At 52.5% G+C, this 12009-nt stretch overlaps 1 protein-coding gene across 1 annotated transcript in view; it reads left to right on the top strand.

Moving 5' to 3' along the window:
- The first annotated feature begins 1676 nt into the window (after positions 1-1676).
- The window catches only part of MEGF6 (multiple EGF like domains 6), a 76838-nt gene continuing 66505 nt past the window's right edge, over positions 1677-12009 (top strand). Inside the window, exons 1-3 of the mRNA XM_048326543.1 lie at positions 1677-2487; positions 3741-3875; positions 7543-7652. Of these exons, the coding sequence (XP_048182500.1) occupies positions 2402-2487; positions 3741-3875; positions 7543-7652 (331 nt within the window). The 5' untranslated portion in view covers positions 1677-2401. The remainder of the gene's footprint in view (positions 2488-3740; positions 3876-7542; positions 7653-12009) is intronic.

The raw sequence follows: 12009 nt of genomic DNA, 5'->3' as shown, positions 1-12009 counted from the left end.
TGGAGAGCCCTGGTGCCCATATCACATCCAGCACGCTTGATAGTGAAGATTAAATAATGCTGGGGAATGAATGGCACGTTAATGTTTCGGTTTCTGTGGTCTCTGGCATGACTGCAGATATTATCATCAGTATTTATGGAGCCATATCATATCTTGGACCACTTTCAGGGCTGTTTTACCCAGAGCCAGAGGATGACATCCTCGGTGGGCGGCTGTGCTGGGAAATTATATAAAATTGAAAACATACTAAATTGACTTCACAGGCAGGGTTGGGTTTCAGATATCTGTCTTTCACATGTGTCCCACAAATTCCCGGCTGTGCTCTCCGCAGCCCTTGCTCACACGGGCCTCTTCAGGTGGGAAACCTCACTGCTGGCTTTAAAGGGACTTTAAAAGAACTGCAGAGAACTTTAAAGGGGCTTTAAAAGAGCTCTGTGCTCAGTCACTCCTCGCAGCGCAGCTTTTCCCATCGGAGCTTCCCCTTCTCCCTGCAGGCAGCCTGGCCGGGGTGGCTGTGGCTGGGAAGGTGGCCATGCCAGGCCAGCCAGGACCGTGCAGTGAGTTGTGTCCCGCCTGTGTCACAGCCGGGATTGTCACCTGAGGCAGCGTGGCAGCTGCGCCTGGACCCATCAGTCCCCTTCCTTGGCCTCGAGCCGTGTCCTGGAGAGGGAGCCCGACTCCCGGCTCTGCACGGTCCCTCCCCATTGGGAGAAATCCCTGGAACTCTAACTGGGAGCAGCCTGCTCCCTACTGTAAGAAAAGTCCTAAGTTTTTAATTCCAAACAGGAAAACAGAGGCCTGGATTTATTGTATCCTGGAGCTCTCTCTGTTGTTATAAAACATCTTTATGTAGCTGCCTTTCTTCTTGAGGAAGAATGAAGGATGTTTTCTTCCCATCCGTTAGGCTTGGCTGGTATTTTACTGCTAAGTGGAAGCATTAACCCCCTCACCTGCTCTTTTCTCTGACTTGAGGATTTATGGCACTGCTGTGACCTTGGGAGGTTTCTGGTGTAAGGAGCAGCTGCTTCAGTTTTTTCCAAGAGCCAGCAGCTTTTGGGCATGGCCCCTGGGGACTTTAGTCTTGATTAATGGTTGTCCTTCAGCCGCAAAATATGTCCATGACACTATCCTAGCCTTCCTCCAAACCTTCTTATCCTGCTTCTCTGATGGAAATCAGCACCTGCTACAGGCCAGGTGAGCTCTGGAGTGCCCCGGGGCAGCTCACAGGTGCCTGGCTGCTGCTCTGGTTCCTCCTGGCCCTTGGGGAGGGTTTGCTGGCAGGTGCTTGAGATGTTTAGTGCAGCATCCCTGCTCTCCTCCTCCCCATCCCGCTGTGCCGGCTGCTGTGTGCAGTTGGAGGTGTCCCTGCCAGCAGAATTTCCTTGGGAAGCGATCAATTTTGTTATCTGTTAGAGTGCATGGGGAAGACAGAATCTCTGTGGGATGTTCTTCAAGCTTCTGAGAAAGGGATTTGGGGTGGTGTGTCCGCAGCTGGCCTTGGGTAGTCCAGAAGAGCTACCTGCGGAGAAACAGCCCCGAAGCACCGCTGCTCCATCCCTGCGAGCAGGGCCTCCCCCTCCCCTGCTCGGGGCTGGGCACAGCTCGTGGGAGGGATTTCTGACTGACAGCGAGGAAAGAGGCAAGAGAGCATGTGAGGGAAAGGAGCTGGACCTGGGAAAGGCAGGGGGAAGTTTTGTTACTCTCGTGAACCGCAGGGAGGCTGCTCTGGGGTGTGTGTGCCGGAGTTCCTCGCTCCCGGCCCCGGAGGAAGGTGTGGAGCTGCCGGCAGGAGGATGCCTGCACCTCTGGGGATGGAGTGAAGGATCACCCTGCCTGCTTCGGGAAAAGCCCCTGGGAGGTGAGATTCTCCTGCCAGAAGAGCACTCCTCCTTTTTCCTTCCCCTTGCCAAGGGCAGGATTTCACAGTGCCTTGGGAAGGGGGTCGCAGCTCTGGAGCAGCTCAGCCCACGTGGGGCTGTGCTTCGGGGCACAGCCCAGGTCTCGTGAGTCCCCAGGTCCTCGAGATTTGTCAGGAAGCAAATCCCAGAAGGAAAAGTCACTTCAGCGCATTTCACTGCGAGCAAACGAGCATGAGAAGCCAGGTTTGGTCTGGGGGAAAACCCAGCTGCAACCTGCACTGTAATTTGCAACGAAGTGAAGAAACCCGCTGAGCGGAACCCGAGAGGGAGGAAGCATCCAGGAATGGTAAATCCGCTCTCCCCCTGCGAGGACTCCCCCGTGCTCCGATAGCTTTGTCCTTTGCGAGGAGAGGCACCGGCAAGTTGGGAGCAGGAGGCAGCAGGAGCCTGGGAGGAGGAGGAACCGGCCAGCCGTGCTGGAGGAGGCGGTGGGATTCCCGGGACCACCGCTGGAAGCACCTGGAGGGAGAGGAGCGGCTGCGATGGAGTTTCCTGCAGTGGCACTGTCACTCATCTTGGCGCTGCGAATGTCTCCGCTGGCTGCTGGGAGCAAACTGCAGCCCCACATGTGAGTAGGAAGAAAGAGTTCCGGAGGGGTTTTGTCGGGCGTGGAATGGAAAAGCAGGAGCCAAATGCAGTGTTTTCAAACCAGGAGTGAAGCGAGGAGCAGAGAGTGAAGGGGCAGGGGGGAGGAAGCTGTTGTGGGTTTCTTTATTTGCTACCAGATGTGCAAAAAGGGGAATAGAAAATTGAAAACCTGGATAGTCTTTGCCTGTAGGGGGGAACTCCTCGGTTTAGCTGAAATGCTACTGTTGTGTGAGTGCGAGAGATGATGCTTGTGTGAATACTTTGCCCTTTCTTCCCAGACCTGCTGCTTTTATTTCTCTTCACAAATCTTTCTTACTCCACGTTCCTCCCTGCCCGCTGCTGTTACTCCAGCAGCACGTAGGCTGCTCTTTTTAATTACATTTTACAGTTACCGTTTGGTGTTAATCATTTGGCTGCTCTGGAAAACTTCCTTGCAAATTTGGCCTCCTGCCAGAAGATGGTCTCTCGGAGCCAGGGGATCACTGTAATTCCCTTTGTCTGTGGAGCCAGTGTGGTGTGGGGTGCAGACTCCAAGCCGCCTTCCTCAAGGCGTTTAATTCTTCAAAAAAGGGGTGTCCTTTAGCAGATAAAGGTTTTGGAAGAAGCAGCTTTTTCTCCCCACGTCAAGGTTTTGTGCTCCTGCCCTGACAGTTACTTTCAGGACTTCTTGGATGAGGCACTGGAGCAGAGCCCTGTGCCAGCAGGCTGGGGTTGGAATCAAGCAGCCCGGAGCAGTCAGATGCCAACTGCAACCTCTAAGCTTCACCACGTCCAAATCAGTTATTTTCACTTCTTTTATAGAAAGTATCTCTGTGAAAACTCTGGGTCCCTTTGGAAGAGTTGGAAGCAACACAAGCAGCCCCAAATACCAAGTGTCTCACAGAGTCAGGGACAAATGTCTCCCTCTTCATCCTTAGTTAAACCCCCTGGCTTGTGCTTGGAGAAGGAGTTAGGATTAGAGGAGAAACAAAGTGCATTTCTTTGATTTATTGGAATTACCCTTGCAGCCCTTAGCTCTGAACGAGCAAGAAACCACCCCTGTGCCTGGTCCACCTGGCAGTGTTTCTTTTCCCTGCAGTGATTGAACTCATTGAGGAGGTGGATGCTGGGGGCTGCCCAAGCCCTTCCTGTGCTGTCAGCAGGAAATTTAGGCAGTGCGAGCACTGCAGCCCTCGCAGCTGTGACCCTCTGGATGCCCTGCCTCCCTCACATCCCTGCATTTCTCTGTCCCAGGCCGAACGTCTGCGCGGAGCAGGAGCTGGGGGTCGTGGGGCTGCGGCAGCCGTGTGTGCAGGCCCTGACCCGCGCGGTCAGGGTGTGGAAGCAGGACTGCGGGGGCCGCCGCTGGTGCACGGGCTACGAGCGCAGGTAGGTGCACTTCCCTCCGCCCTGGGCTGCTCCCCGTGGGAGGAAAAGTGATTGCCACTCCTCATCAGCAGCAGGGAAGTGAGGACGGTGCTCACCGGCAGCGGCTGCACAGCTCTTGAGGGATGGGGACAGCCACCTGTGCGCCCATCCTGCTGCTCTGGCTGTGTTCTGGAATGGCAAACAGCCTCGGGAATGCCTTGGTGCCCTCCAAGGGGTCTCAGTGATGAGCCAGTGTGGCTGGGGCTCACCTGGATGTTCCACAACTCTCAAGGGAAAGAGGAGGAAACGCCTTGGAGGAAGCCCGTGGTACCTGGCGCTTGCCAGGCTAGTGGAAGGTGTCCTTGCCCATGGCAGGAGGTTGAAACTAGATGATCTTTGAGGTCCCTTCCAACACAAACTGTTCTGTGATTCTATGAGCAGGGGACAGAGCAGTTCCTTTACACTTTGATATGAACAGTCCCATGAGCAGAGATGTGGCCCTGACCCCACAAACTGCCAGTAAGGGGTGGAGCTACTTCACTGCTTCTTGGCTCAAAGCAGGAGACCACGAGAGCTTGGTAAACCCTTTGGACATTTTGCTGGAGGGGCTTCTGGTTCAGCCTGGCACTTCTGTGATGCTCAGAGTTATTAAGCTAAGAAGGAATTTCTGAAGAGAAGGTCTATCCATTGTTTTTATTCTGAAGGAGCTTTGTCCTCGTGGTGGGCTGTTTCCCGTCTTCAGACAATGTATGGCATCTGTTTCCTATGACCCAGGCACGTTAATGGAATGGCTTATTCACATCACGTGCACTATTCCTGTACTTTTAGATGTCTCCTCCTCAAAGCCCCTCAGTGCCTCTTGTCTCACAGAGCTGATGGCGGGAGCTGGGGCCAAGTGAGGGTTATTGGCTCAAACAACAGCAGATGTGGCCGTGGTGCAGGGGATGGGGTGGTGCAGGACCACCTGTGAGGGCAGGGACTGCTGGGGTGGTGCTCAGCAGGATTTGCTGCAGGGTCACCACCTTCCTTTCACTCCATGAGCTGGACCATGCTCAGACCCACGTCAGAAGAGCAGAGTTGGGCTTGCACAGGTGAACACAGAGTTGGAACATACCCTGAGTTCTTGTCCACCTATCATAGCATCCCTTGAGTTCCCAGCTGGCCAGAGCTGGGAGCTCAGGCAGGAGGCCCTGCGGAAGGAGGGCTCTGGACACGTGTTACAGGACAAATAATGAACTTTTCTTACCTAGCCAGCAGCCAAACCACAACATGCCCAAGCTGCTTCCGTCCTCCACCTGCTTTTCCGGCCTCATTAGGCAGTTACAAGCCTTTACAGAGTACAAATGATAGTTGTCTTTCAAAAAAACATCTTGGACTCGAGACAGCTTTTAAGTCCTGACTTTAGGAATTCCTCCTAACCTGTAATTGCCAGTAATTACCCTGGTGATGAGATCTGTGTCCTGGTAACAAAGGAGCAAACAGAGTCTGACTCTTGGCTGTGTTTTCAGGGAAGGCTTTGAAAGGATGGGTGCCCTGTCTGCTTCGACTTCAAAGGCTGGGAGCTCTTCAGCCCCAGCAGCCCCTTCAGCTCCTTAAAGGATGTGTTTGACATCACAAATCAAGGGATTGAAATGAAATAACTTTCTGTTCTGCTTCATTACAAGTATCAGAACAGCCCAGTGCTAAAACTGTTCCTGTTGGAAACACAGAGCGGAAGCCACTGAGGGATTTCACCCCAGGAGTTGTGAAATCCAGACAGGGAAAGCACTATCAGCAGAGCATTCCTTGGGCAAGGTTTTGTCCCAGATCCCCTCTCTCCAAACTTGTGGGAGTTCCCATTGCAGCAAGCTTTTCCAAGAGCTGGGAGCTGTCCTGCCAAGTTCCCTTGTGCCAGGCAGCTGAGGCAGTGGAGCGCGCGGTGTCGGCGCTCACAGGGATGCTGGAGCTGCTCCAGTTGGACCAGCTCTGGCAGCGTGGGGCTCAGGAAGTGTATTCACAGCTCCAGGATCTGGCCTGAAATTGGCCTCGGTGTCCTTGAGTTCCTGGAGGTGACTGGGAAAAGCAGCATCTGCTCAGTTGGAGCATCCTCGGGCTGCGTTGCTCCGTGTTCCTGGCAGAGGGATGGGTTTGCTCCCGGCTGTGCAGCTTCCCAGTGAGTAATGACAGCAGGTAGCTTTGCTCAGCCCTCCATAGCCAAGCTTGAAGGAATCACAGTGCTATCCCAGAGGGGCTGGAAGGGGATTTTCCAGCAGCAGGACACAGCAGGATTTCCTGGGTTCCATTAGTTCTGGCTCATTCCCCGTTTTCTGCGCCAGGGATTCCTTAAAACAAAGGAAAAGAGAAACACTGAAGATAAAGTATCTCCTGTGTGGCTCTTTCCCGTCTGCAGCACCCAGATACCCAGAGGCACCGAGGCTGTCACAATATTTGCCTGTCCTTGAGAGCTGCCTGGACCAGCTGAAGGGTCTGGAGTGTCCGACAGAGCCGCCCAGGAGGGTGGGACTGAGGCTGCTCAGGGCACTGCTGGGGCACAAGGAGCTCTGAGCTGTCCTACATCACTATTTCTACCTTTTCCTCCCCATTCCTGAGCCTCCTTGTCATGTTCACACCACCCTGCATCCAGCATCTCCCCTTCTCCTTCCCGCTGGGCTGGGCTGGAGAGAGCTCCTGGTACCAAGAGGATCCTGGTGGGCTGGAGCCTGGTGCCTGTGAATTGCTTTCTCAGCTGCTTCTGGAGCACAACAGTTTCCTTCATAATTTGTTAACAGCTCATACAAAACCAAAAAAAAAAATTGGTATCTGCTTTTATTTTCCTCAGCTGTGCTTCCACATTGGCACGCAGGAGTCGCAGAAGGTTTCCTTCCTGGGAATTAACAGTTCACTGTTATTTGGGGTTTTTTCTGTAGGAACATTCAGACAAAATCAAACAACTCGACTACGTTAGGATAAATATTTTCAGTGGACATGCACAACACATCTGCTGTGCCAAATATTTGTTGTTGTTTGCCTGATTCGCTTTGGTGGAGCAGTTTCATGTTCTGCCAACGGAGCTTTTTAAAAATCGGCTTCAGAAGTATTATCTGTGTTTCAATTCTCACAAACACACAACACCAAATTTCCGGGGAAAAAATGTGTCGCTTTTATTTATTTACGCTTCAGATCAGTCCCTGCTTTACTCCCCCAGCTCCCACCCTGGAGGGAACTATTGGGAGTAGTTAAAGGGACCCTCAGTGTTCCCTGCCAAGCTGTGGAGCCTTGCTGCGTCCAACACAGCTCTTGGAGTAGCTTGGTGTTGCCATCAGGGTTGTGTCAATTTTTTAGCTCGCCAGCCCCTTAGAGACACCTGCTCCTGCTCACTAAAGCAGGAACACCTGTTGTTAAAATTTACATTTCCTTTGTGAGCAAGTAGTGCAAGAGAGGAGCTCAGAGCTGAGAAATAATCTAGAAAAGGAGAAAAAATAATCTGGGGTGCTATGAAAACCTGGGTGTTGTCTCTTATGTTCCTAATTAGAGCAAATTAGGAGTGTTTTCTTAGCATCAGTGACCACTGCCAGCCCACGTGGAAAACAATGGCAGCACGTTTGCAAACCCAGTTCCTCGCTTTGTTTGCACCTGCAGCTACAAATTCTGCTCTTCCCGGTTTCCTTGTCCTGCAGGAGCTTACCTTGGCGGGGTTTTTGTGTTTCAGGGTTGTGTATTACACGGGCTACAGGCAGGTGTACCAGCTGAGGTCCCAGACCACGTACAGGTGCTGCCCAGGGTGGTCTCAGCTCGCAGGGGATGCCGGCTGCCTGCACCGTGAGTGTCGCTCTCCTCGGCTCAACTTCTTTGCTTTTGGCTCATTTCAAGTCCTGTGCCTGCAGAAAATGCTCTAAAAATGTCTTTAAATGTCTTTAAAAATGTGCTGAAAAATAACTGTCATGGGGTTTTTTTAGTTTCATTTTTTTTCTGGTGGTATTATTATTATTATTATTATTATTATTATTATTATTATTATTATTATTATTTCCTTCTGGCTTCTTGGGAAGTGCTGCCTGTTGCTTTCCATTTTTTGAGAATTTCCACATTGCTGCATGAAAGGGTTTCAGGGTTCCAGCCGTTCATCCACTTGCCAAATGCTACTACATGTTTCAAATCAAGCCCAATTTAGTGTTTCCAATGGCGCCACTGGCAGAAGCTCTGGAAGCTCCTTTGAGAAGGTGTGTCAGGGGCTGGGTTTGTTATTTTAAGACTGGCTGAGTTTGGAACTGCCCTGTGAGAGGTTTGGGATCCTGCATCCCTCCCCTTGCCTGCTCCCTCCCGTATCCAGAGGGTGAGCTGGGCTCAGGGTGCTGATTTTGCAGTGTCAGCCTGCAGGAGGGGACACACAGCCCCAGAGGAAGGGGTGGCACTGGTCAGGTCTGGGGTGGAGACCCAGAACTTGAGGCTTTGGGATTCTGTGGCTGGATTCCTGCTCTCTCCCAGTGCAATTCCCTGCCAGACAGAATTCCCTTCCCCCAGCTGTGGGGGAAGCTGCGAGACGTATTCAGGTTTGCACATGATGGGGATGTGCAAATATCAGCCTGTAAGATGATTTTATGCTGTTGTTGCAGAAGACAGATGCAGCTTTATCCCTGTGGGCCCCACATTCCCTATTTCCCTCCAGATTCTCTGCCTGACACAGGAGGCAGCTGCAGTGTCACTCCCCGCTCCTTCCCCTAAACCCTGCGGCCACGTCCAGCTGGGGAAACATTTAACTGGAAACTGCTTCTGAGGTGTTGAGAGCAAAGAAAAACCTCTTGAATCGAGCCAAACTTATGTGTAGAACCAAATGTCACCTCGTGCAGAGCCCTGCATGCTCCCAGTGCTGCGGGGTCAATGCCCTGCCTCGGTGCCTGATTCTTTTCTGATTTGGGCCTTGGAGGTGCTCTCCACGTCCCCCACAGAAAAGCAGCTTGGATTTAAGCAGTAGGCAGGAGAACCAGCAGAGCATTTGGGATCGAGCTGCCCTGCCATCAGCGGAATCAGAGCCAGCCATGGTCAACTCCATTGTGGATTGGGATTGGGATTGGGACTGACCTCCAAGACAGGAAGATGTCTCCCACAGCTGCTTGCCTTTTGTTCTGTGAAGAGGCCGTCTGTGCCTGCTCTGGGCTTTGTTGCTTGAAGCAAAGGGTTTTTTTTAAAAAAAAAAGGGATAAAAAGGTGTTTTAAAAGAAACCCCCAACGGGATAAAAAGGTGTGTCAAACAACCAGTCTTTATTCTTCCTATTCCAAGCTGTGGCACAGGAGAGCAACCCACTGGGGAGAGGAAGCTCCACGGGTGCCTTGTAACCCCCTGTCAGTGAGCAGATAATAACCTCAGCTGAACTCAGAAAAGCACCTTCTGTGATGATTTTTCCTGCCAAGGAAATGAGTAATTCCACACAGGAAGGAAGCAGAGAAAAGGAAATAGAGCTGCTCAGGCCATGCTCTGAACTCATCCTTCTCACCACTGGGGCTGGGAATGGTCCTCACACGCTGCTCACTGCAGGGCTGGGCTGGAGTGAAGAAGAGAAGGACAGCCAGTCCCAAAAGCAGAGTGACAGCAGCCCAAAAACTCCTGCAGGAATTGCTGCTGGGCTGCTGGGGAGGTTGAGGCGGATCATGACCTGAAGCTGGTGAGCTCTGTCCCCGCTCAGCCCTTCAAACCCAGTTGGATACCACTGGTTTCACATGCAGGATGTGCTGTAATCTTGTTTCTGGGACAGAAGAATGGGTGTTTATGTACCCCAAGTGCAACAGGCACAACAGGGAGCTCATCTCTGCTGGCCCTCAGCACAGGCAGGGGCACTTCCAGGGGCAGAAAACAAAATCACGTTGCTCTGTGAATCATCTGAGCCCCTGGGGGCAGCAGGAGAGCAGCCACCAGGTTAGGGCTGAGGTGGAGCAGTGGGAATTGTGCTCCCTTTTTCCAGACTCCCACAGGCAGCAGCTGGAGGAGCATCCCACGGGCAAATGGGACAGCTCTGCCTGGCCCCTGCAGGTGCCCCAAGCCAGGGTGTCTGTCCCCATCTCTGGGCTGTCCTGGGGAGCGTGTCTGGGCTCTGTGGAACCAAACCCTCATCCCGAGGAGCTCCTGGGTGTTGGTTTGCAGGGGTGTGATGGCTTTTCCTGCTGGTGGCTTTGGCCTTGACACCAGTGTGTCCTTCTGGAGCAGAGGAGGGGTAGGAAGGTCTGGCAGGGAGCTGTCAGTAACCATCAGTGGGGTGCTGGGGCAGGGGCACACAGCCAGGGGATTGTTTATGGATGTTGGAGCTTTCTCTGGTTGGTGTGTAGCAGTCTGGGGTCAGCCTGTGCTTGTTGCTGTGGCTCTGCTGAATGCCCCAGAGCTGTGCCAGAACATGTCAGCGGGATTTGTGGCCCTTCCTATCTGCCTCCAGAGATCATTGATCGTGTTCCAGGAGCACTGGGGAGGGGAAGGGCATGGCTGCTGACAGTTTAATTAGGGCTGTAGTGCAGTAGAAACTCTCCAGTGAGGATGTCTTGCTCTCTCTTGGGGACTGGCATCTCCTCACTGCAGGGCTCTGTTTGCTCTTTGCTGGTCATCACTTCTCCTTAAAAATAAAAATACCTAGTCCACGTGAGGGGAAATTTTCAGCATTGCAGGCTCGTGTGTAACCAGCCACGGCCTACTGCCACCTTCTTGTTTGAACATGACAATACTGTCTAACACTGATGGTGATCCTAAACACTGTTATGAGATGGGAGGTCCCAGCACCCTCTCCCAGCTCAGGAGAGTTCTTTGGGCTCTCAGAGCCAGCCTGGTGCCTGGAAGAGGAATTTGCCTTGTTGCAGCTACTGCACTGGATGTACTCACTGTTAGCTGTTGGAGGCTGTTTGTAACAGAACTGGGGTGTCCTCCCCTTTCTCACGTGCAGCTTTGTGTCTCTGAGCTCTTACAGGTGGGGAAATGGACACTGCAGAGCTCTGGGGACAGTACTGGGAGGGTGTCGCTCTGCTGGGAGCAAATAGCTCGGAAAGAGATGGAAAATTTCACAGATACAGAGATCTCACCGATCTCAAAGAATGTTTTTGGTCCTCTCCTCGTGTGCCCTCTGAAATGGTGACAGCTGGCCTTGCTCCTGCCGCCCCTGGGGCTGTCAGGGGTGAAGGCACAGAGCCCTGTCCCTGGCAGGATTCTGTTTTTTGTCCCTTCTGCTGACACCAGAGGGTGAGGATTTGTTGCCTTCCATTGCCCTCTGTCCTGGACCGTTCATCTCTTTGGGAAGGAGAAAGGTCAGACGTCAAGGCACCCTTTGCATTTTTAGGATGGCATCAGCTTCTTTGCCTGCCTGATCCCTGATAATTTAACTCTCAGACTGAGCTGCCTGGTTTCAAGTGGCCTCTGAGATTCTACTTGAATTCCACCTGGGTTCAATAACACAGGTAAAGCCCTCGGTGATTAGGGTGAGGGGCATGTCAGGTAATCTCTGTGATCTCCACTTTCAGCTGGAGATGTTGAAAAGCTGAGTCCCACTGAGTCTGGAACTCTTGATGTGAGTGGAGGAGCTGCAGCTCAGCCACCCACAGCCTGTCTGTGCTCTTGGGCCAGCTGCTGGCACCTTCAGAAAGGACATGGTGAGGCAGAAAGGCACCAAGGAGAGCTGTGAAGAGGCTGAAGAGGAGACCTTTACTAGATTTAGTGCAGGTGACACTGTCACTGTTGCAATGTGACCTGGAGAAGCTCAGCCTGAGCTGTTGGTCTGAAGCTGGTCTAAGCTGTCTTTAACTCAATTTTTTATCCAGGTGAGATCCTGCTGTCTTCTGATTTTCAGCTCAGGTGGAGGTAAAGCCTGGCCCTAGGTAAGAAGGAGATTAATGCTCGTTTGAGGAAGCATCGGGGTCTGAGACATGATGAAAACCCATGGGAGCATCCCCAGTGCTGAGCAGAAAGCAGCTGAATTGTAATTGCCTCATTAAAAGAAAAACTTCTGTTAGTCACAAACGGCCTGTGAAAGGCTCCAGGGGGAGTTACCCCACACCGAACTGGGTTTCTTTCTGCCAACTCTGCCGAGTTTCCACCTGGTGAGAAGGGAAGGAACGCACAGGGGGACCTGCTGTACTTGCTCTGTTGGCACAGCCCTGGAGCCTGGCATAACCATGGAGCCTGACACAGCCCTGGAACCCAGCATGG

The sequence above is a fragment of the Corvus hawaiiensis genome, chromosome 22 (genome assembly GCF_020740725.1).
Source record: "Corvus hawaiiensis isolate bCorHaw1 chromosome 22, bCorHaw1.pri.cur, whole genome shotgun sequence".
NCBI lineage: Eukaryota > Metazoa > Chordata > Aves > Passeriformes > Corvidae > Corvus > Corvus hawaiiensis.
The sequence above is the reverse complement of the archived record's forward strand: the minus strand, read 5'-3'. Positions and strand labels throughout refer to the sequence as shown.